Below are 23,214 nucleotides of genomic sequence, written 5' to 3'. Positions count from 1 at the left end.
GCTTTTTAGAACTCCAACTGATTGGATTAGACCCAAGAAAGACAACATACTCTGACGTGGAGGTTCTATCATCAAAGTTTCCCGCCCAATCAGCATCAGCAAAGGCATGAAGATGAAGTGGGGTGTGTTTGCGGAGAAAGAGGCCATGATTGAGGGTCCCTTTGAGATATCTCAAAATTCGTTTAACCGTAGACCAATGCATAGCAGAAGGCTGGTGCATGTATTGAGATAATTTATTGACTGCAAATGAGATATCTGGATGGGTGAGAGCTAAGTATTGTAAGGAGCCAAGTACTTATCGGTATTGAGTTGAGTCCGTAGTAGGACTGCTATCACATAATTTGAGTGATTCACTAGTAGAGAGAGGAGTTGTAACTTCTTTTGCATCCTGTATTTTTGTCTTTGATAATAAGTCTTGAATATACTTTCTTTGTGATAGGAGGAGACCTGAGGATGTAAATGTTGCTTCCACTCCCAAAAAGTAGCTCAAGGGTCCTAAATCTTTGAGGGAGAATCGATCAGTCAATTGCTTTAGAAATGCCTGAATCTCGAAAGGATCATTGCTTATGACAATAATATCATCTACATACACTAGAAGATATATTGTATTTCCATTTTGTTGTCGTAGGAATAAAAAGGTATCAGGCTTGGAGTTGATGAAGCCAATTGATATCAGAAACGATCCAAGTTCAGTATACCAAGCTCTTGGAGCTTGAAGGAGTCCATAAATGACTTTTTGTAGTTCGCAAACATGTCTCGGATACTGGTGATGAACGAAGCCAGAGGGTTGCTACATAAAGACATCTTCAGTTAGAGTCCCCTGTAAAAAGGCATTATTAATGTCCAGTTGTCGTAAGTGCCAGCTTTTGGAGATGACCAAACTTAGAATAAGCCGAATTGTTGTAGGTTTAACTACGGGACTGATAGTCTTTGTGAAGTCAACTCTAGGTCGTTGATGAAACCCTTTGGCTACTAAACGTGCTTTATATCTAGCAACGGACCCGTCTGAGTTCTGCTTAATTCGAAAGACTCATTTACACCTGATGACCTTTTGTGAAGGATGAAAAGGTACAAGAGTCCATATAAAGTTATAGAGTAGAGTATCATATTCTTCACATATGAGTTTACGTCGGTGTGGAGATTTTTGGGCTTGAGTAATTGTGGTAGGTTCACTGGTCTCAGGAGAGGATTTTATAATAGCATGTAGGTCGAGAACCTGACGTGGTTTAAAGATACCACTTTTTGAGCATGTTGTCATTGGATGTCTAGGAGCTGTAGGTTGTGTTATTGGTATGGGTGGTGGAGAGGCATTGACACGGGTCGGGGTAGGCTGAGATACATCAGTGGCACTAGGTAAAGAAGGTTGTTGTGTTTCTAAGGATATTACTTTATTAGTAGGTGAGGCTTGTGAAGAAGGAAGAGGAGAAGTAATGGAGGGAGTGAGGAGCTGTTGAACCGGAAGAACAAAAGTGTGGATCGTTAGAAAAGGGACTGGAGGGTGTGGTGAGAGGTTCGTTTGAGGGGATCGATGGTATACTCCAGTGATGTATATTTGTTGGAGTAGCTTTTATGGTAGGAGACTCATGGGTTTGAAATGGAAAGGCAGACTCCACAAAAATAACATGACGTGAAATAAAGACTTTTTTAGTTTTGGGTTCGTAGCATCGAAAGGCATTATGTTCAAGAGAATATCCTATGAAAATGCAAGGCTTAGATCTTGGTGTTATCTTATGTGAGGCATAAGGACGTAGCCATGGATAACATAAACAACCAAATATTCTGAGTTTTTGAATGTTTGGGGATTTGGAAAATAGTTTTTCAAATGGTGACTGGTATTTGAGGACTAGAGTGAGCATACGATTAATAAGGTAGACGACAGTTTGAAAGGCTGCAGACCAAAAGGTTGCTGGCATGCTTGATGTAGAAGTGTGAGACCAGTTTCTACGATATGTCGATGTTTGTGTTCAGCAGAGCCAATTAGTTGAGGAGTGTGGCGGGGTAACTTAAGGTGTTGGATGTCATAGGTTGAGAGGTAAGATGTGAGGGCTTGATATTCACCTCCGTATCAGAGTAGACTATTTTAATTGTAGTCTGAAAGAAGTTTTCGACTAACTTTTTAAAGTTGGTGAAGATTGTTGAAACTTTTCATTTATGACAGAGAGGGTATATCCATATGTACTTAGTAAAATAGTCTACAAAAATGACATAAAATCTAAACTTATCAAAAGAAGTGACGGGAGCAGGGCCCCAAACATCAGTATAAATAATTTCAAATGGTTTAGAACATGATATGGAGGAAATGCCAAAAGGGAGTCTTATGACTTTTATTACTGAGACAAGCATCACAATGAGTAATAATGCTATTATTTTTAAGAGTAGGAAGAGAATAACGAGAAAGTAATTTATTTTGGATAGAGAGTGAGGGATAACCGAGACGACGATGCTACACAACAATTGGAGCTGCAACTGAGGAGTAAACAGTGGGTTGTTTTATTTGTGGAATTGACGGTCATTCATAAACATTGTCCTTACTCTGGCCTCGGATCAAGGATGCCCCCGTGCTCAAATCCTTGATCAGAAAAGAGTTAGGAAAGAATTCAATGAAGGTATTATTTTGTTTGCAAAATTGAGAAACGGAAATAAGATTTCGTTTAATGTGAGATGCACACAAAATATCATCGAGTGTAAAAGTTGTGGCAGGTGAATTAAGCATTGTGGAACCAGTATGAGTTATAGGAATTCCTTTATCGTCACCGATGATGATGTCGTCATTTCCACTATAGTTGTTGTGGATGGACAAGTTCTGTAGATCAGAGGTGATGTGGTGGGATGCGCCAGAATTCACAATCCAATTATGATCATTAGTGTTTAGAGTAGTCGTGAGATTTGCTTGAGGCTAATATGATTGAGCAGGAAGTCTGGGTCGAGATCGACAGACCTTTGTAGAGTAATCGACTTTATCACATAGTTGGAAAACAACTCTTTGTTGGTTTGTGTGGTAAGGGCGCCAGGACTACTGATGATTGAAGTAGCCACCTTGGTTGTTGTGATTGGAATATTGATGATGTGGAGGGATGGTTTGTTTGGAGCTAATAGGTTCAGGAGGTATATTGGTCAAACCTTTATTGATAGTCTTGTTATACGGATTACCCCTCCTTGTAGATTTTTGACTGACTTGAGTTGTGATGGATGGTCCTGGCAATTTGTCCTCGCACTTTAGATATATCTCAAAGTCAGTCAGCTTGTCATAGAGTTCTTCGAATGACACTGGTGAGTCACGTGCCCGTATTGCTGCTACCAATTCCTTGTACTCGTCTCCTAGGCCGTTGAGGATATGGATAGTGACTTCTTCATCACTGAGGGAATGACCTATCAAGGCCAAGTTATCGATAATAATCTTTATGTTGTGTAGATAATCAGCAATAGTACTTCCATCTTGTTTTGTTTCCATGAGACTGGATATGAGACTAAACATGCGAGTGTGTGAACGATTTGCCAGGGTGGTTTGCAACGTGCACCAGGCTTCGGCAGTAGTGTCACACGAAGATATGAGTGGGGCGAGGGGTCCAGGGACCGAGGCTTGAATTGCTTGGAGGATGAGACGATCCTGGCATAACCATAGTTTATGGTCCGGATTTGGTACTGGACTGGGTGCTCCTGGGATGTTGAGCATCGCTGGTGGACAACGAAGAGAGCCATCGACATAGCCTAGAAGATCATAGCCAAATAGGAGATTAGAGAATTGAGCATGTGTTAGGACTCTAGCTTGGAGAGTCCTAATTGAGAGGGACATTCATGAAAAACTGTTAGGACTCTAGCTAGGAGAGTCCTAATTGAGAGGGACATTCTGTTAGGACTCTAGCTAGGAGAGTCCTAATTGAGAGGGGCATTCATGTAGGAGGTGTTTTCTTAGAGAAGAATTAGGAGTTGTAAGGGAATAGGAGTCTTGACTAGGAGTCCTATTAGGAGTTGGTTAGAAGTAAGAGTCTTAAGTAGGAGTCCTATTAGGAGTTAGGGTTTAGAAGCCCTATAAATAGCCATGTATTCCTTCTCTTTTCATAAGCAATAGATGAATCTTTTCTGCAGCTTTTGAGCAGCAACTTGGAGGGAGGAACCCCTATAGAGTTCCAAGGAGGCCGATCCCCTAAAGAGATCAACCCCAAGTTTAGAATCTGCAAGGGTTCTAACACCTGGTATCAGAGCAGCGTTCTTGGCATCTCGCTGCCCTTCCACAGCCATCCATCAACCCTCCACAACCATCCAAAGCAATTCCCAAAATTGCTTAAAAGATCGTCACCGAATTCCGCCATCATCTCCACCACCGCGGATCATCCTTTGATCTCCCCGTGAATTGCAACAGGTTCTGGTTTCCTACCTTACTGCTGCTGCAATTTAGTTATCCTTATTCGAAAATCCAAAAAAAAAAAAAAAAAAAAATTTGTTCCTATATTGCTGCATAAACTATTCGTCACAAAGTTTTCATCTCTACGACGAAAGATACATTGCAGAATTCCAGCCGCATAGCACCATCTGTTTGATCTTGCTACTATGCTTTTTCTATCCAAATTTCTTCGAAATTTTTATGACATCTTTGACACTTCCTAACAGTGGATTTCCCTTTAGTTTCATCAAAAAATTCTCAATATAAACTACTGATCTTTTATGTCCAATCTGCTGCACTTGAATTGCAGAATTCAAGCCGCATAGCACCATCTGTTTGATCTTGCTACTGTGCTTTTTCTATCCAAATCTCTACGAAATTTTTATGATAGCTTTGACACTTCCTAAGAGTGGAATTCCCTTTGGTTTCATCAAAAAATTCTCAATATAAACCACTGATCTTTTACGTCCAATCTGCTATACTTAAAATTCTGTGCCGCAGAAAATTTCAGCCGCATATTGTTGACTTAACCCATCTATTTGCAATCTTTTTTGAATGAAATTTCTTATACACTTCATAGATCATCTTGTCTTCTATCTAAGATTGATCTATAAAGAAATTCATCTCAAAAAATTGATTTTGTGTTGCTGCAAATTTTCGTCGTAACCCGCTGAAATTTCTCGATGAGAATTCTGCTATCGCAACTTACACCAATTTCCTTGCTATTATACTGCCGAAATTTTCTTGATTAAATTAGATATCCTTGCTGTCATATAAACTGTGATTTTGCTATCAATTTTCTCCACAATTCTCTCAAGTTTTTGGTGGAAATTACATCGAGAAACCGTTGTTTCTTCGACGACAATTCTGCTCTTACAAGACAGCATATACTTGCTGCAACTTCCACTTATTTCTGTCAAACCTTTGCTACCATCTACCATAGATCCAAAACTTTCATCCACAGCCCTAAAACTCTGCCAAACCACACCCTCAAACTGCACCCAAAATAGTCACAAAACAAGCCTAAACCGCAGCCTACATCCACCAATACACCAACCCTTTCAACCATCACTTCTCTCAACCTATACATGCCTTTAACCCAACAACAAAAGAGAGATCTTAACATCATAGATTTGGGGGCATATACTATGGCATATAAGGAGGCAATCAATGCTAAATTCGAAGCCTTGGAGGCGCGAATGGAGGATAAGATTCGGACGCTCTTTCTCGAACTCAGATTGGGCCGACCACTAAGCCCAAAGAAATCATATCAAGGAGAGAGCTTTGCCCAATCACACCAAGCCCGAAGAGATGACTTCCAAGGGAGGGGAGGCTCTATGATTGACCCCAACTATCCATGCATGAGAGTGGACTTCCCTAGATGGGAAGAAGGAGACCCGATTGGTTGGATTTCGCGCGCGGAGCGATATTTTCGGTACCACAAAACCGCGGATGTATCTATGGTGAAAATTGCAGCTATACATCTTGAAGGGGATGCTATACAGTGGTTTGACTGGTTTGAACATACTTATGGAGTCCTTTCATGGCGACAATTCAAAGAAGAACTGCTGATTCACTTCAGACCAATCGATTACGAGAATATTGACGGACAACTAGCAAAGATCCGACAAACCTCCACCATTCAGGAGTACCAAACCAGGTTTGAAAGGTTATCTAATCAAACTCATGATTGGTCTTAAAAACAGCTATTGAGGACCTTTATTGAAGGCTTAAAGCCGGAGATCCGAGGAGAAGTTAAAGCGCGACAACCGTATACGCTGATGGCAGCCATCTCTTTCGCACGACATCAAGAGGAGCAATTGAACCATGAAGCTCGGAGGACTAGGGTCGCTCCTCAACCAGTAATATTGAAGCCCTCAGCCCCCCCTACTATCGACCAAGTCCCTACACCAAAGAGGTTTAACAAGAGAAGAGCTTCGGGAGCGATATGCGAAGGGGTTATGTTGGCATTGTGACGAGTCGTGGAGTCGTGAGCATCACTGTAGTAAAGGGGGACTTCTTAAGATTGAACCGATAGAAGAAGAGGTCATTAAACATCCAAAAGAGAGCCTTGAACATGAAGAAAAAGATACAGAAGAAGAGCCACAACCGACTGAAGTTACGATACATGCACTAGCCGGCTACTCAAACCCGCACACGATGAAAGTTGGAGGCCTTCTCAAACAACAACCGATCACTGTTCTCATCGACACGGGCAGTTCTAAGAACTTTCTAAATAGCAAACCTCCAGTAAATACTCGGCCATATCAGTATCTACATCTCCAGAAGGATAAAATAGAAAGGATTGTAAAAGAGATGCTCGAAACAGGAGTTATTCGGCCAAGTTGCAACCTCTACTCTTCACTGGTGCTACTTGTACGCAAGAAGGACGGAACATGGCGAATATGCATTGATTATCGAGCTCTCAATGGCATAACCATCAAGAACAAATACCTTATTCCAATAGCAGATAAATTGCTAGATGAAAGGGAGCACAAATCTTCGCAAAGCCGGACCTTCGATCCGGGTATTATCAAATACGAGTGTATGAAGAAGTCATACCGAAAACCGCCTTTCGAACACACAACGGCCACTACGAATTTTTACTTTCTTCAACAAAAGGTGAAATATCTTGGGCATATCATATCAGAGGAAGGTGTGACAGTGGACCCCTTCAAAATTGAAGCAATGCAAAACTGGCCGACCCCGAGAAACATAAAATTGCTACATGGCTTTCTGAGTTTAACAGGCTACTACCGCAAGTTCATAAAAAACTATGGAAAGATCAGTGCACCACTTACCTTACCAGAAAAAGATGTCTTCCAATGGTTGGACAGAGCCTCCGCTGCCTTCGACAAACTTAAGGCGGCCATGACGACGACACCGGTGCTAACACTACCAGATTTCAACCGACCCTTCATTATTGAGGCCGACACATCTGGAGTCAGAATTAGAGCCATTCTCATGCAAGATGATCGAACACTCGCATACACTAGCAAGGCATTATCTCCCTTCTATCAAAATAAGTCAACATATAATAAGGAGATGCTCGCCATTGTGCGCACAGCAACGCGGTGGAGACCCTACTTGATTGGTCGACGATTTCAAATTAAAACCGACCAAAAAAGCCTTAAGTACTTTTTGGAGCGAAAGATATCATCCCCTGAACAGCAAAAATGGGTAACAAAACTTCTTAGATTTGATTATGAAATAACTTACAAAAGGTGGAAAGAGAATATTGTTGCAGATGCGCTTTCGCAGCTACTTGAGCAAGCTGAATTTTCGATCGTTTTACTTCCAACCAGCGACTTCCTTGAGGATATTAAGATGGAATGGCAGGAAGATTCAGAGACCAGTAAAATACAAAAAAAATTAGAGGAAGCACCAAGCTCCGTGGCTCATTACAATCGGGACTCAAAAGAATTATGCTATAAGGGACACATTGTGCTTGTGACAAATTCTACTTGCATCTTCAAGAGCAGATTTTGGACAAAGTTATTCCATATGCAGGGTACTAAATTGAAAATGAGTACGACATATCACTCACAAACCAACAGCCAGACGGAAGTTTTAAATAGGTGCTTGGAGACAGCCCAAAGCCACCCACCAAATATGACTACCCAAAGAGAACTCCAGACCCAGCCAAGTGCCATTATTGATCGACGGATCGTGACTCGACGACGACGACCCACTAATGAAGTGCTAATACAGTGGGCGAACCTACCAATAGAAGATGCCACTTGGGAGAACTATGACGACTTGAAGATCAAATTCCCAGAATTCACGAATCATCAGCCTCGAGGACAAGGCTGATTTGAAGAGGGCGGGTCTGTTAGGACTCTAGCTTGGAGAGTCCTAATTGAGAGGGATATTCATGTAAAACTGTTAGGACTCTAGCTAGGAGAGTCCTAATTGAGAGGGGCATTCATGTAGGAGGTGTTTTCTTAGAGAAGAATTAGGAGTTGTAAGGGAATAGGAGTCTTGACTAGGAGTCCTATTAGGAGTTGGTTAGAAGTAAGAGTCTTAAGTAGGAGTCCTATTAGGAGTTAGGGTTTAGAAGCCCTATAAATAGCCATGTATTCCTTCTCTTTTCATAAGCAATAGATGAATCTTTTCTGCAGCTTTTGAGCAGCAACTTGGAGGGAGGAACCCCTATAGAGTTCCAAGGAGGCCGATCCCCTAAAGAGATCAACCTCAAGTTTAGAATCTGCAAGGGTTCTAACAGCATGCCAGGATGCATAGTTGCCACCTTTGGATAATTTGAAGGGGATGAGGGTTGTTGCATTGATGGAGATAAGGCTTGTATGTGGGAAAGTACTATGGTTCCCTGCGAGAACAGTAACTGGAGCATCAGAGGTAGATGATGAGGACATATGGAAGATATGTACCAATATGTGGGAGCAAGTAGAAGTCTGCAACGACGCCAATGATCAGGGAGGAAGAAGTGTTGGTGTAGATCAGTGTCACCCAAGGTGGGTTGTTGGTAAATGAGGTCTTTGTTGAAGGAGGAGTTTAGCTCTGTGCAATATTATGTAAAGCTGCAGATCTCTGTGCAGCAGTTCTGCAATTGGGAATCTAGGCGGTGTGTGCTTCGTCGTCGAAGATCACTGTGCAGCGATGCAGTGATGCAACAAGTGGCGTGGAAATGGTTTTGGATGCTGCTCGTCAAGGTGAAGAAGGTGGAGTAGGACGCAGTGGCTACCCCTGGTAGCATGGCAGTGATAGGAATCTGATCGCTGAGTGATCTGATCGCCGAGTGATCTGATCACTGATCAGAGGCAGCGAGAGGACATTGCAACGATTACCTCCGAGCAGATCATCGAAGCAGAGAAAGTCTAGCGAGGGAAAGGAAGAAGTCCGGGAAGGGAAGAGATGATAGTCTTGCACCTAGACGAGGTCCTCTCCAGGACCAAGACTTGACCCGACAGGAGCGTGTCCGTAGGAAGATCGAAGCTCTGCCACAGGATGCCGCCGAAAGTAGTGAGGATGACGTTGCTGGAGTCGAGGACGGTGGCGGCGGAGGCATTGGTAGGGCCCGTGCTCCACACTTCATTTCCGCCCTCATCCTTGAGGGAGAGGTGGTCGTCGCTGGTCAGTTGTAGGGTGGAGCCTGATCGGATGGGAGCGTCGCGGTTGGCGGACTAGACGACGGCTTTGGGGGAGGTGGACCCGAACCAGATGGCGACAAGGAAGAGGGAGGCTTGGGCGTCGGTGGGGTAGAATCCGAAGGCGAAGTCGCCGGAGGAGAGAGCCAGGAGCTGGTCGATGAGCCGGCCATGAGGGTGGTGCCCTGCGTGATGTTGGAGTAGCTTTGGGCGGAGGAGATGGTCTGGGTTAGTAGCAAGACGAGGTCCTCTCCAGAGGTGAGGGTTTTGGCGACCATATCCACAAAGAGGGCCGCCCGATTGTCACGGACAAACTTCTAAACAAGATGTTTGATGTAATGCTTATGTATGTCCGTGTCTTTTGGCATGTTCATGCCTTGTACAGCATGTAGAGGGGTGGCCGAAGGCTTAATAGTCCCATCTTTGTTGGGTTGGTGGCCTCTTTAGGCTTGTAAATAAAGGTTATGTCATGTGGACACGTGCGAGAGATTTTCGGTCTGTAATGGACCATTTTACCCTTTGGTGTGCAACTGTTCAGAGCTTGTAAAGTTTGTTTGTAATTTGCATTGTCTATGAAGTGTTTTTCGGAGATGTTTGCTTGTGGATCCTGATTGAGGCGTTCTCTCTAACCCGTTCTCTCTTTTGTTGGTCCTAAGGGACAATGGGAGGCTTCGGGGAGACTGACCTTTGCGGACGGACACGCAAGGGTGCCGCATGACTTAGGCAAAACCAGCTAAGTCCGTGACAGATGGTATCAGAGCGGGACAAGCACTCATAGAAACACTTAGCATGCAAACGTGGGGGACCTAGCGGGGCTGCGTTGAGGGCAGTCAGCACACGCGCGACCGTTTGGGGGAAAACGGGCATGGAGATGTAGGGCAAAGGAGTCGCTCGGAGGAGCGGGCATCTGACATTGGCATTTAGAGGAATGGCCAACCCTTCGCGCAAGAGGCACCACGAGAACAGGCAAGCTTGGAAGAATGCGGAGCGCACAAAGGTTGGGATGGTTGAGTTTGAGCTACGGCTCAACGTTGACAACCATACTTGATGGTGCTCAAGGCAAGCGAGGCGCTTGGTAAAGGATGAGACCATCCAAAGTTGGAATGAGTTGCTTAGCGATCGAAAGAGTTGTGCAAAGCTTACAGAGGTGAGGGGAATTGCTAACTCAAAGAATTCGGTACTCATGCATGGGCTTGTATGCGGACGATGGAATGTTCGCGGCCATCCCAAGGCGACCGAAACTCGGCGCCATGGAGCATTGAAACTTTCTCTTCGGCATGTGAAGGATACGTCCGTAGGAGGCTGAAGTGTGCAACGAGTTTAGCATGTTGCTAGGCCTTGAGTGGTGTAGCGGGGGCTGTATTGACATGGAGTCGCAATCTAGCAAGTGCGTTTGCAGGAGGCAGAACAATGCACAGTTTGTTCAGCAGATCGGAGTAGTCCAAGGGGATGGTGATCTCCGAAACGAAGAGAGATGTTGCTCCAATGGGACAGTTATCCAGGAGGGATAAGTCCCGGCTCTCTAGAGGGAGAATTATGTGGGACGGACCTCACAAGTTGAGGAGGAGTACCTCAACAAACAACAACTCCACGAAGCTCAATGGACTGAGCAAGCGGCGAGGAGTCGTTGCATGATCTCGCTCGAGAGAATGCATTGGTGGATGCATTGCGAGATCAAGTGGGGGAGCGACCTAAAGCAACTTAAATGAAGGCACACTTGGAGTCGATATGGAGATCAGACTCAATGCAAAAAATAAGGAGCGGAGCAACTTGGGTGCAACTTGGCGAAGTTCCCAAGCCGCATGAAGGGAGCCAGCATAGAAGTTGGAACATGGAGCAGAGGCACAGTGCTTTCCTTAGACAGAGGTCAAGGACATGAACTCTTGCAGAGGCAAGAGTAGGATCATGTTGTTCCATGGGTCCTTCATTCTGACGGAGCGGACTCATCTTGCATGGTGCCAAAGACGAAGGGAGCTTCGGGGCACATGCACCTTATCTCGGAGAAGCATTTGATGGAGGAACTAAGGCGACTCAATTTGCGGAGGCGAAATTGGGTTCAGAAGGCCTTAACACGGGGCAAGAGAACTCAGAGGTGGGTACTCTTGAAGAATATGCCACAGTGTTTCCATTCAAGTTGCTATGAAGGAAGTGGTGCACAGCGAAGATTGTGCTAGTAGGGGTAGAGGCCCAGGATCCAGACAATGGTGCACTAATTACAGCGAAGTCGGGGGACTTCGGGAGCTACTAGGCGACGGACTGTCCTAGAGCGGTGCTTCATCTAGGTGTGACCCAAGAGTGGGTGGATGAAGGTTTATTGCCAAAGGAGCGAAAAAAATCGAAGGTGGAAGAGACCCTGCGATGTATTGGCAGAGGTCACACATGGAGGGTTCACAATTCGAGTTTATTCCACAAGGATCAGAATGCAATGGAGATGTCACCAGGAGGCGACATGGTGCAGCGGATCGTGGTGGAACAGTTCGTGGCAATGCGATACACACGACATAGTCCCGTGAGGGACTAGATCATACGGAGGTATGATCGGGAGCTACTGGAAGCTTTGCTTCGGTGAACAACACGACGACAAGAAGGGCTATGGATTCAAGGAGTGAAGGCCATGGTACCGTAGAGGCGGGTCTTCCGTGCGTGCATCGAATTTTGCATCGGATGAAAACCTTGGTCATCAGCATATGGGGGTTGGGTTCCACCAAGGGAAAAGTTCGGATGCAAGTACCAGTGAGTTCCATGGGAGGGACTTGATCATGCAGAGGTATGATCGAAGCAGCTGGAGAGTTGGACTGCTCCAGAGCTCATATTCGCTTAAGGGAGCCCGACAAGTCAGAGGACAAGGTCGAGTAAACGAACGTTGCTACCAAGGAAGCTAAGGAGAACAGAATCGGTGCAAACCCTATAACGTGATGGCAGAGGCCATGCATGGGAGTTGCAGTTTGTCTTTCCATCGACCAAACGGACTGCTTGGAGAACACAGAGGTGTTGAAGCAGGGGGTCGAAAGGGGCGAGGAAGCGACGACGAGTCCAGAGGGACTTAGCTACCCAAAATCAAGCATCAGTTAGAATGGAGGTAGACTCGGAGGAGTGCCACAGAGGCATATCTACTGATTGTGAAGAAAAGGGATGCAGATGCAAGGCGACGGATAGTAGTGCCATGGGCATGGCAGCGCCATGGTACCGCAAAGGCGGGACTTCCATGAAAGTTATTGATCCCTTGCTCTCATATAGGGAGAGCGCTTGGTCGTGAAAGGGGCCGAGGAGGTGGAGCATGCAGAGGCAATCTCCAAGTACCGAGACAAGGCTGAAGGGCAGAGGCCGAGGAACTTCGTAAGACCGGTGTCAGTGTGCTTCTCATCAAGATGGCCGAAAGTGAAGGACTTCGGGTCATGCAAGAGTGCATAACCAAGGAACGAAGCAAGCAGTACGCGGTGCTGTACCTTTGCTACTCAATGAAGTAGGCGGTAGGGTTGATGAAGAGGACGGTACAATCCCAGAAGCGACCAAATCTATGAGAGAATTACTCCAAGTTGGGGTGAAAACTTCCTGCATTCCAGAAGTTTGATGGCATTGAGAAGGTGAATCACAGTAACTAACTCAACGCAAGGAGTGCAAACACTTCAAGTGCTTCAGAAGTGTGAGCAAAGAGCAGGCGAAGGCCAGTAACCAGCTTGATGCATGGAGTACAACCTCGAGGAGGCGGGCGAAGTCAAGTAACCTTTGCCTTCTCAACTCTTAAGAGAATGGGCGAAACCGAGTACCCCAATTCTCTTATCTATCAAGTAGAGGAGTTCTGCACAAGTTTAAAGACCCTTCGAAGATAATGGAAGATAATAGTTGTCAAATCCTCACCAACGATGATCAGTGCTACTGAGAGTAGATTGTCCGTTTCATTTCCCAACGAAATGTCAATCGAAAGCGGAAGTGATGCGAACCTACTTGGATGTGACAACTAAGTGAAAAAAGAGTCAATGAGCAAATTTTGTGGAGGAAGGAACGAACAACGATTGGTGCACTGGCGAAGCCCACGGGCGCAGCAGGCAAGGAAGTGGCGGGCCTGGTCCAACGCGTGGAAGCCGAGCAGGTCGCAACAGAGAAGATAACGCAAGAGTTGAAGATAAAAGTGGAGGGGAACAGGATCCTGTGGGTGAACGGGGAGTGATTGGAGCAGAGGATGCTGATGGTTCCGGGCTTGGGAATGTGGCTGTAGCGACGGTGGTCGCTGGCCGGAAGCAGGGGCGAAGCCTCGCTCTTCTCACTGCTCTGATACCATGATTGAATGAAGAATGAAATCGTGAAGGCAAAGAAAGCACACTTTAATTAGTGTCATATGGTGTCTATTTATACATGGTGAAAGAGAGGATTTTTCTGCAGCGAGATTTCCTCGTGTAGTTGGGGAAATCTCATCTGCTATGCAGTTGAGGAAATCTCTCTGTTATCACTCCCTTCTATATGATGCCATCCATTTTTCCTTTAGAGACCAAGAACCACTTTCTAGTCTCTGCTTTCATCTTCCTGTATCTTTTCTGTCTATCTTGCACGACGATGTTCTGTCATAGTCACAAGTGCACAATCTTTGAGATAGGCATCCTTAACCTGCAGTTGGGAGGAGAGGGAGGAAATTACTTTCAGCGCTTGGCACTGGAGTCAATGACAATGGTGGGTAGCAGGAGCAAATGAGGATGGAGGGATAGGGGTGACCATTGCTGTCTCCTATGAGGAGCAATCTATGGATGGATATATTATGAGGGATGGTTTAAGTTTAACTTAGGATATTGTAATGTAGATGGGTTATTGTATAAAATGTAATTTTGAAAATGTAAAATATACGTGGATTGTGCACTCGCTACATATGAATAGGCTTTTATCCATTAAACATTTGCTTTATATTAATTAGATGTTTGTGAATATTAATTCTAGTTATTTACCATAATTCTTCTTCTAGATATCAAGGTGTATGCTCCATGTGCATTGCTATTTTTACTTTCTAATTATAATTTCTATTTAATGAGTTATGGCATCTCATTTTACCAGGAAAGTCATTTCAACATTGCTGGTGAATTTCTTTGTACTTCTACTTGGGATCTTCTGTTGCACAGAGTAAAATTTTGAAGCTATTAATTGCTATTGCATACTTTCTTTTGATGTAATTGCTGAAGTTCACTTGTTAGAACAAATCTTGTGGAATTTGCAGATAGGCTTTCAACTCATGGTGTTTCTTCTACGTTTCTCATCAATTTTTATTCCTGTTAGAAACAAGAGTTACTATCAGGTCACAGGGCATCCAATGGATAAAATTTTTGAAGGATCTAAATTCTTGAAAACCACATCAACATCATCAAATCAGCAGCCATTCTTCCCGGAGGCCATGCAGAATATGGTAATAACATCTTTTGAAGAAATGGCATTCTTGGATACATTTGTAGCATGCTTGCTGCTGTAATTTCATGATAGAATGAACAAAAAAATATATTTGTTATTTGGTGAAACTAGTGTAATTACTATCGTATTATATTTCTCTAATTTTTCCAAAAAACAGATTTGATATTTGTTTCAGATCTTTAATTTGTTCATCGGAAGATCAATGATAATTGATAAATGTTGAATATTTTCATGATTTCATTACTGAATGCATCTAATCTAAATCTTAATGACTGAAATTATGAATGATGATAAGCCTAGTAAATTAGTACCTTGTAATTTCTACGTATGCGTTGTCTGACCATCCGATTATTCTCCTAGGAGAGAATATGTAAGCAAGAATGATCATTCATGCACTGATGAGAAATTCTCTTTCAAATATTAGCTAATGCAAGTGTTCAGAGTTGTGTCGGATGCCCAGTCAGCATGATCACATGACACGTGCGATGAAATAATACTGAAGTTAAATAATACTGGATCTGCCATAATTTGTGCAAGGGTGAGTAGTCCTTTATGAGCAGTCATTTAATATGGTTTTTTGACTGAGGTTGGTTTAATGAATTTTTGAGCTGATCTTGATCATGGTAATGTAATGGTAAAAAGGTGGTGTATCCAAGGTTCGCCGTACCGTACCGTACCGGCGTTTCGACCCGGGCTCGGTACCGGTACGGTACGGTATACCGCTCGGTACACCCAGGTGTACCGAGCACTGTAGCAGTGCTACAGTGCACTGTACGGGCGGTCCGCGTACCGCTAGCCTGTCGGACCGGTACGTACCAGACGGTACAGTCCGGTACGGCAAACCTTGGGTGTATCTCTGTTGGTCTCGGAGCAAGGCTACATTCTGATGGCACCTTTATTCATTTTTATAATTACACTCTATTTAAAAGTTCAAAATGAATATTGAAGTATATCCTTAATATGTATCTTATCTTTTCAAATGTTGTGTACTGTTGCCCATCGTTTCCTCATGATTCTGATGTTGGCTGCATGTGCAAAATCATTTTTCCATAAGTATGTGGTCTTTTAAACATTCTTTCTTATCTTAATGTGGTCATATGCCTATGATTGTCCCAAGGCTTCAGTCGAAAATCCTGTAGTTTTTACTGTATTTTTCAAATAAACCAGGGTTGCTCGAGGAGCTTAAAGAGAAAGCAACGTGACATGTCAGGGAGATCAAATATGGGTGTTGCTGCTGTTTCTGTTTGCTCTAAATCTAAAGATCTTGGTGACAAGAGAGACAATGGAAGCAAAGTGAGTTGTGGGAAATTTGAAAGAGTTGGGGGCAGAACTGAAGTTGTACAATTTGATGGAGGGGAACCCAACATCAAAATTCTATGGGATCATGACAGTTCTCAGAACACATTATCAAAATGTGGTGGACCAATATTGCATGATTCTGTTTTCCAGTCATACTTTGACAAGTTGCATTTGGAGAAGCTGAAATCTCCCTGCACAAAATGTCATAATAATGAAAAAGAGTCCATTTGTACTGACATGCCTGGACTTTGTTTAAGTAGGAAGTACAGAAAGCATCGAAGACTGTACAGCTGGCAACGTCGAAGAAAATATAAGGGACCTGAAGAAAATATACCTGGAAAAAATAATAAAATAAGATTGCAGATGAAATTTCTGGATTCTGATTGCAGTTTGTGTCATTGGCCTTCAGAACCATCAGTGCCTGCATCTACTGAAGAGGATATCATGAAGGATTTTGAACTAACTGCATCAAAAGATACTGAAGCAAGCAGGGAGAAATGTTCTCATCTGATGCTTTCTCAAGACATGTGTCAAGGACAAATAACATTCTCAACAAAGAAAACTCATCATAGGCCTAGATCTGAAACCAATGATGCATCTGAAGGGCAACATCATGCTAGTCTGAAGAACTTATCAATTCAACCTCTAGATTTTGCAGTGTCATCACTGTACAACAATCGTTTTACTCCAAATGAACTCTTCCCAGAAGAGTCTGATTGCTCTGCTTCAAAGAACCAGCTAAATATTCATAGCCACTTTGAGAAGGTTGGTCTGAATATTTATTTTATAAAAAATGTTTTGATAATCTATAATTTTTGTGGGAGACTTGTGTTCCAGTTATACTTTGGGATAAACTGATTATAGACTATATACCATCAACAAGCCAATCAACCAGAACCATTACTACTATTTACTACTGTATTCGATTTTGGTTGGTCATGAAATTTTTTATTATTGTGTTAAGACTAAGCTATGAAGATGCATGGTGTAGTACATTGGTTTCTTGTTTATGTACAGTGAATAGACAAGGACTGTGATCTCAACAAAACCAAACAATCTGATCATTGGATGCTTTAATATAGTGCCTGCAATAATAAAGGGATTAATAATGTAAAATAGGACTTATTGCTGTGAGGCCATGAGCATGGGCAGGAATTGGATAAGGCTTGTGCTTGAATGTATAGTCACATCACATGGTCTTTAATTGGAATAGTGGCAACTGAAGTTGATTTGTTTGTTCATTACTTAACACAATGAGGCCTTCAATATTAAAGAATTTGGCCAATGTCTGTTACATTAGAGAACTTGTTTTTGTGGCAGCTTCATGCTTTTTGTGTTACTTGTCTTGTCTCCCACCTGTAATGCTTGTGATCTTTCCTAATGTTGCAAGAAGTATAGTTAGATAATGTTATCAGTCAGTGTCTCCCTTTTGCTGGGGCTTCTTTCTTCATTTTATTGAATGTTTCTTCTCTCCTTTTTGTAAAATTGGATGACCTTTTGAATAGGTTTTTTTTTTCCTGTTTTATCCTTAAAAATGAAACTAAAAATAAGAAAAGGGTCTTGAAGCTACAGGAATATCTTTATCACTATCCTTTGGAAGTTGATGACAATCTTCTTTCTCAGTATAAAGATAAGTAATTTGGCAATCTTGTTCTAAGTGTGTCTATGGTGTGGAAAAAATCTTTTACATGAGAAAGCACGATTCTCCTGGTTTTTTGTTATTTCAATCAAAACATTTGGATGTCATGTGAGTTAAGTTAGTTGGGATTGTTACATGGCAAATTCTGATTGGGATTTTGAAATTTAGAAGGTTCTCAACTGGCATTTGTCCTACATCAGTATAGCGTATTTGATTTAGTTGAGATGCCCTGTTATTTACGCCTAAGCCTACTGATCCTACATATATGACCACCTTCTCGGCACCTAGTCTAGTTTCTTATATGGCAGATTTTATAATTTTAGATTCTGATTCGGATTTTGAAATATAATATGATCTCATCTGGCATTCATCCTACATCAGTATACTGTATCTGATTTAGTTGAGATGCCCTGTTATTCAACGCCAAAGCCTACTGGTCCTGTATAGATGACTACCTTTTGGACCAGATATGATGATGATTATGATCTTTATGACTTTCATGATCAGATAACTGCTTTAACTAATAAATTTGGGTGCAAAATTTCTAAACTCATATGAATGGTCTATATACTGATCTTAAAAGTTAAAAAGATGAAGTTTTAGGTGGTTTTGGAAAATTCAAGCTCGATTTATTAGGGTACAGTTTATACAAATGTGTAGTAGATGTTCTCAATTACATATCCGGCCTTCCTTGCCATGTGGAGAAGTATACAATTATGCAAGGACAACAACAAAGATAACTATGCAAGCTCCAAATGTTTGAGATCAGAATTAAGTAGAGTTGAATATGAGAAAGAGAAAGAAAACAGTGGTTAAACCTACTGTAACAATGGTGGCTGATTGTGATGGAGGATTGTGAAGAAATTGGAGTTTTGTTTTCATGTACTGCAAAAATTATGGGAAATGAGAATGGAATAATAGTGATAATGAAAGTTTAAATCTATTTAAATTTAAAAAGTTGAATTTATGAAATAATAACTAGTAATTTAAAGATTATCAAAAGTGGTATGATAACTATTTGAAGTTACTTTTTCTTGCATTCTGATTTCAGATATATGTTGGTAATCATGAGTTGTTCTTTTTACCAAGACAATTACATCCATTCATATGTATTCAGCAGTTGGCATACATTTTTAAGACTACGAATTGTTTTGATTTGCAAATTCATAGCATTTATGCTAATTTGGCTCATAAATTTGCTAGCAGGTTGGTTCCATGTGTTTTTATTGCTTGATTATGCAATCTTCACAAAAGGTTGAAATCAGGGATCAAATTGACAGAAGCTTCATCTTCTATAATAGATCGTCAGCATATACAGTTTTCCCAAAAAATCGTATCCTTTATCTGATATATTCACTTTAAGGCTTTGTATTCATGTGATAATCATTTTCCTAGACCATTTTGTTTGTACTTTATACCATGCTTAGATAGGAAATTTTTTATTAGCGACTTGGATTCATTTCTTGTATATAGTTTTACATATTTGTCTATTTATAGTTGTATACATGTCAACAAGTATATGCATATGAATATATAAAATTATACGTAGAAAAATTGATATTGCAATGTATTTATGAATGATGTTTAACAAGGTTTGGAATTTTACATTTGTCTTATGTTTTCTATTGTTTTTATCATTGGGTGAGGGAGAGGGCTAGGACACATCAGGTATTGAAGAAGTTTTTGACCCATTGACCAGAATTCTAGAACAGCAGAATATTTCCATATTTCTTCATCAAAGCATGACATCACCATCTCCCATCCCTTTCCATGTCTCTTTGTTAACAGGCATATGCCCATCTCTTGCTCTGCACTGTATCTCTACTTATAGTCATGTCTTTATTCCTGTTAGGCATTTACCTTCATAACTGCTGAAATGACTCTCTCTGTCTCTCTCTCCCTCTGTCTATCATGCTCCATATTAGTCATTGTCTCGAACTTGACTAGATCCTCTTTAATCATTATCCTTATTCTCTCTTTTCTAATTTTTCCCTCATTCTCTCTGTGCCTCACTCTCTCTGTGTACCCACTCTCTCTATTCATTTAAAGTGGACAAGCAGGTGCTTGGACTCAAGAGAGGGAGTAGCTATTGGAGCACATGTCGCCCCTCCTTTCTAATTTACTGAACCATAGGCTTAAACATGAAATTAAGTGTTTGATTGGCTTCTGATATAAATGTGTGAGGTCACAATTGTTTTGGATTTTAAATGGTCCAGTAAAGTTATTTTAACCCTGTCATCGTTAAATTAATTGAATGAACTCCTTTAGGCTTGGTTCTAGCTGGGTTATTTGGGTTAACAAGAATGAAGAGATGGTTATTGTAATGCACCTCTTTTGCTGGACTGTCATGGTTAAATGACTGAATTTGGTTAAATAGTCATCTTAGTCAATAATGTTTGGCAAGTTACAACTGTAACCAAAATCACACATCCTGAACCCAAACTGCACACTGTTTATGCTCATTAATGGCATTTAATTAAAGTAACTCAACAGGTTTTAAGTGTGCTAAACGTGCTACAAAGATTAGTACTTGACTATGGTATAATAGAACCAAATAATTAACTGTTTTAAATAGGACTACCTTGGGCTAAGTTAACTTTGATGAACTAGACTTGGATATAAACAGGAATACTCGAGAACCAGGTAAAATGAATCACATGAAACTGCCATGTGCAAGTCCAGTAACTTGAACTTGCTGGTCCTAATACTATAGCTTTATGGTTGTTTAGAAGAGATGTAGCAAAATTATTATTTCATTTGTACAAGTAATATATATTTCTTTTTCTAACTATATTTTATGGACTTAATTTTATTCTATGTTATTAATCATTTCAAGCCAATTCTGAAACTTTGAGTTACTATTTCAATGTGCAAGATAACAGCCGTATCATGGAGTTCTCGAGGGATATATATCTTTCACTTTTGGTCATTAATTCAGTATACAGATGCAAAATAGACCAGGTCTGATGAATGGCTAGAGCAATTAGTTGATCTCTCTACTCCTAAATTGTTTTCCCCAAAACTTAACTAATTCAGTGGAATGTGTGCTTATATTTGCCAAGGACCAAACCTCAAAATGCAAAAGAATTTGAAATTTTGTCAACTTATGTGATAATTGTTTTGCAATGCTGATAACAATGATGAAAATGATGCTGTTGTCTTTAGTATTGCGTCTTTATCCAATTGTTCTGTAGTTGAAACTTGACCTTTTCGGTGATATTCAGACATACTTAACCTATTAAAGCCAAACAACTGCAGTGCAATTCGTCTTATGAAGCATATATTTGGATTTCCCGATAGAAGCAAAAACTTCATGACATGTACTGATTGTAGTATTGGTTGTGCCATAGAGTCCCAGTGTTTGTAAGTAGCAAGATCAACAAACTTATTTAATGTTTGTTGCTATCATATATACATTTGCAATGTTACCTCCTGTTTACCTATTCATTTAAATGAAGCTTCTAAACCAGTGATTTAAAAAGCGTTGGGTGCCAAGGTCTCAAAACGCCCAAGGCGATATGCGCTTGCCCGAGCAAAGCCAGACGTTCTAAAATATTAAAATATTAAAATATATTTTAATATTTTAAAATAGTCTCTACTGTTAACAATAGAGTGTGAGAAGGAGACCAAAGTGAGATGCTAAGTCATGGTGAGAACTCAGTCGCAGATAAAATGTTGTTGTCTAAGAGCAACGGTAGCAGTAGCGAAGAGAGGCAACGACAGCGAAGAGCAGCGGTAACAACAGCAGAGAGTAGCAACAGCGGCAACGACAGTAGTAGCGGGCGGTAGCGGAGAGCAGTAGCAGCGGAGAGTAGCAGCAGTTGCAGCGAAGAGAGGCAGCGCCAGTGGCAGCGAAGAGCAGCGACAGCAGCAACAGAGAGAGGTAGCGCCAGTGGTAGCGGAGAGAGGCAACGACAACAGCAACAAAGAGGAAATGTTGGTGGCGGAATCACGAGTAGGGTTGGGGGAAGTCGTGAGGGGGAGGCTGCGAACCAACTAACGTAAATGCGACCGAACTAGACCTAAAAAGCTGGTTCGGTCGCCTAGTTTAAACCGGGCGCTCGCCCGAAGCGCCCAACGCTTGGGCTCAGGTAGCACCTCTTTGAAGCGCGCCGCCTGGACGTTAAACGAGGCGCTCGGGCCTCGCCTCGCCCAAGCGCTTAGGCAAACGCCTGAGCACCTTTTGAAATCACTGTTCTGAACTGTCGTGGAGTGTTGATTCTCATGTTTTATTTATGTCTTTTCAATCGTATGGATTGTTATCTTTTAGCTTGGCATTGGACAAATTTGAAAATTTTTATAACCATTACAAAATTTTTCAAAAATACTAATAAAATTAATCTTCAGTGTTGCCATTGATTCGTCCAATTCCTTTTTTACTCACTTGATAGTTGTTTGGTGATCACTTTAAGAGTATTGCACCTTCCTAAGTCTTTGTGGGTATATTTCTAATGCCACTTAGTATTTGTTGCCAACTTTCAGAACTTCATGCATTGAAGTGTTTAATTAGTCATGATCTCATGCCTCAAGGTTTATATTGAGCATATTTTTTGTTAACGCAGAGAATCAAGATTTGGAAAAGAGGAAAGGGAGAAGAGACACGAAGGCAATGAGAGTAGGGCAAATAAAATAGGAGATGTCAATCTTTCCTTCCCGATTTTTTCTTCTACTTCTGACAGTCTTTTTCAATGATAATTTCATGAAGACGATACAAATGACTTGTTCTACTGAGATTTTACATCAAATTTACAGGTTTAATAGAAAATCTAAGTTGGATATAGAGTAGGAAGGATAAGTTCCATCTGGAACTTGTCTGATTTAAGGACGATAGGGTTTTGGGTTGAAGCCAGAAAGCAGAAACCTGACAGGCCATGTTAAGCCAAGCTGCATATATCCCCACGAGCACAATATCGTTTAAAATCTGAAGAAAATCTTTCTGCGTATGCCAGCGATTTTGATGTCAGTGCAAAAATTCACTCAAGTGGAACTAGAAATAGAAAGAATTTCCAATTTTGGCAGTGCTTCATCGGAAAATTAGTTGACTTCAAACTAATATTTATATGTGGTTAGGTAATATTTTAATCATAATTATATGACCTTTGAAATCTTTGACTTATATCTAAATCTTATTTATGGTTTGTTGACGTGAATGGACCCACATCCCTCTCATTCTCTCTCAGCACCTTCTGAATTCTTGATAAGTGTTTGATTATCAACAGTATGTTCTCTTTTGTGTCTACTTTATGACATCATGGAATGTATTTTAATATGCTGTGGCATATTTATGTTTATGTTCATTTATATGAATCCATTCATACAAACATCTGGGACCATTTAGGTGTCCTTTATGCATCACTGTTTTACTTAGCAGTTAAGATTATATTCAAGTAAAGATCCAAACT

The 23,214-nt window shown here is 41.5% G+C and overlaps 1 protein-coding gene across 1 annotated transcript in view; it reads left to right on the top strand.

Moving 5' to 3' along the window:
- Positions 1 to 23,214, top strand: part of LOC135604779 (telomerase reverse transcriptase-like) — a 47,908-nt gene that overhangs the window by 10,821 nt on the left and 13,873 nt on the right. The window contains exons 3-8 of the mRNA XM_065094429.1: positions 14,527 to 14,592; positions 14,687 to 14,872; positions 16,042 to 16,938; positions 19,019 to 19,145; positions 21,037 to 21,176; positions 21,271 to 21,281. Of these exons, the coding sequence (XP_064950501.1) occupies positions 14,527 to 14,592; positions 14,687 to 14,872; positions 16,042 to 16,938; positions 19,019 to 19,145; positions 21,037 to 21,176; positions 21,271 to 21,281 (1,427 nt within the window). The remainder of the gene's footprint in view (positions 1 to 14,526; positions 14,593 to 14,686; positions 14,873 to 16,041; positions 16,939 to 19,018; positions 19,146 to 21,036; positions 21,177 to 21,270; positions 21,282 to 23,214) is intronic.

The sequence above is a fragment of the Musa acuminata genome, chromosome BXJ2-2 (assembly GCF_036884655.1).
Source record: "Musa acuminata AAA Group cultivar baxijiao chromosome BXJ2-2, Cavendish_Baxijiao_AAA, whole genome shotgun sequence".
NCBI lineage: Eukaryota > Viridiplantae > Streptophyta > Magnoliopsida > Zingiberales > Musaceae > Musa > Musa acuminata.
The sequence above is the reverse complement of the archived record's forward strand: the minus strand, read 5'-3'. Positions and strand labels throughout refer to the sequence as shown.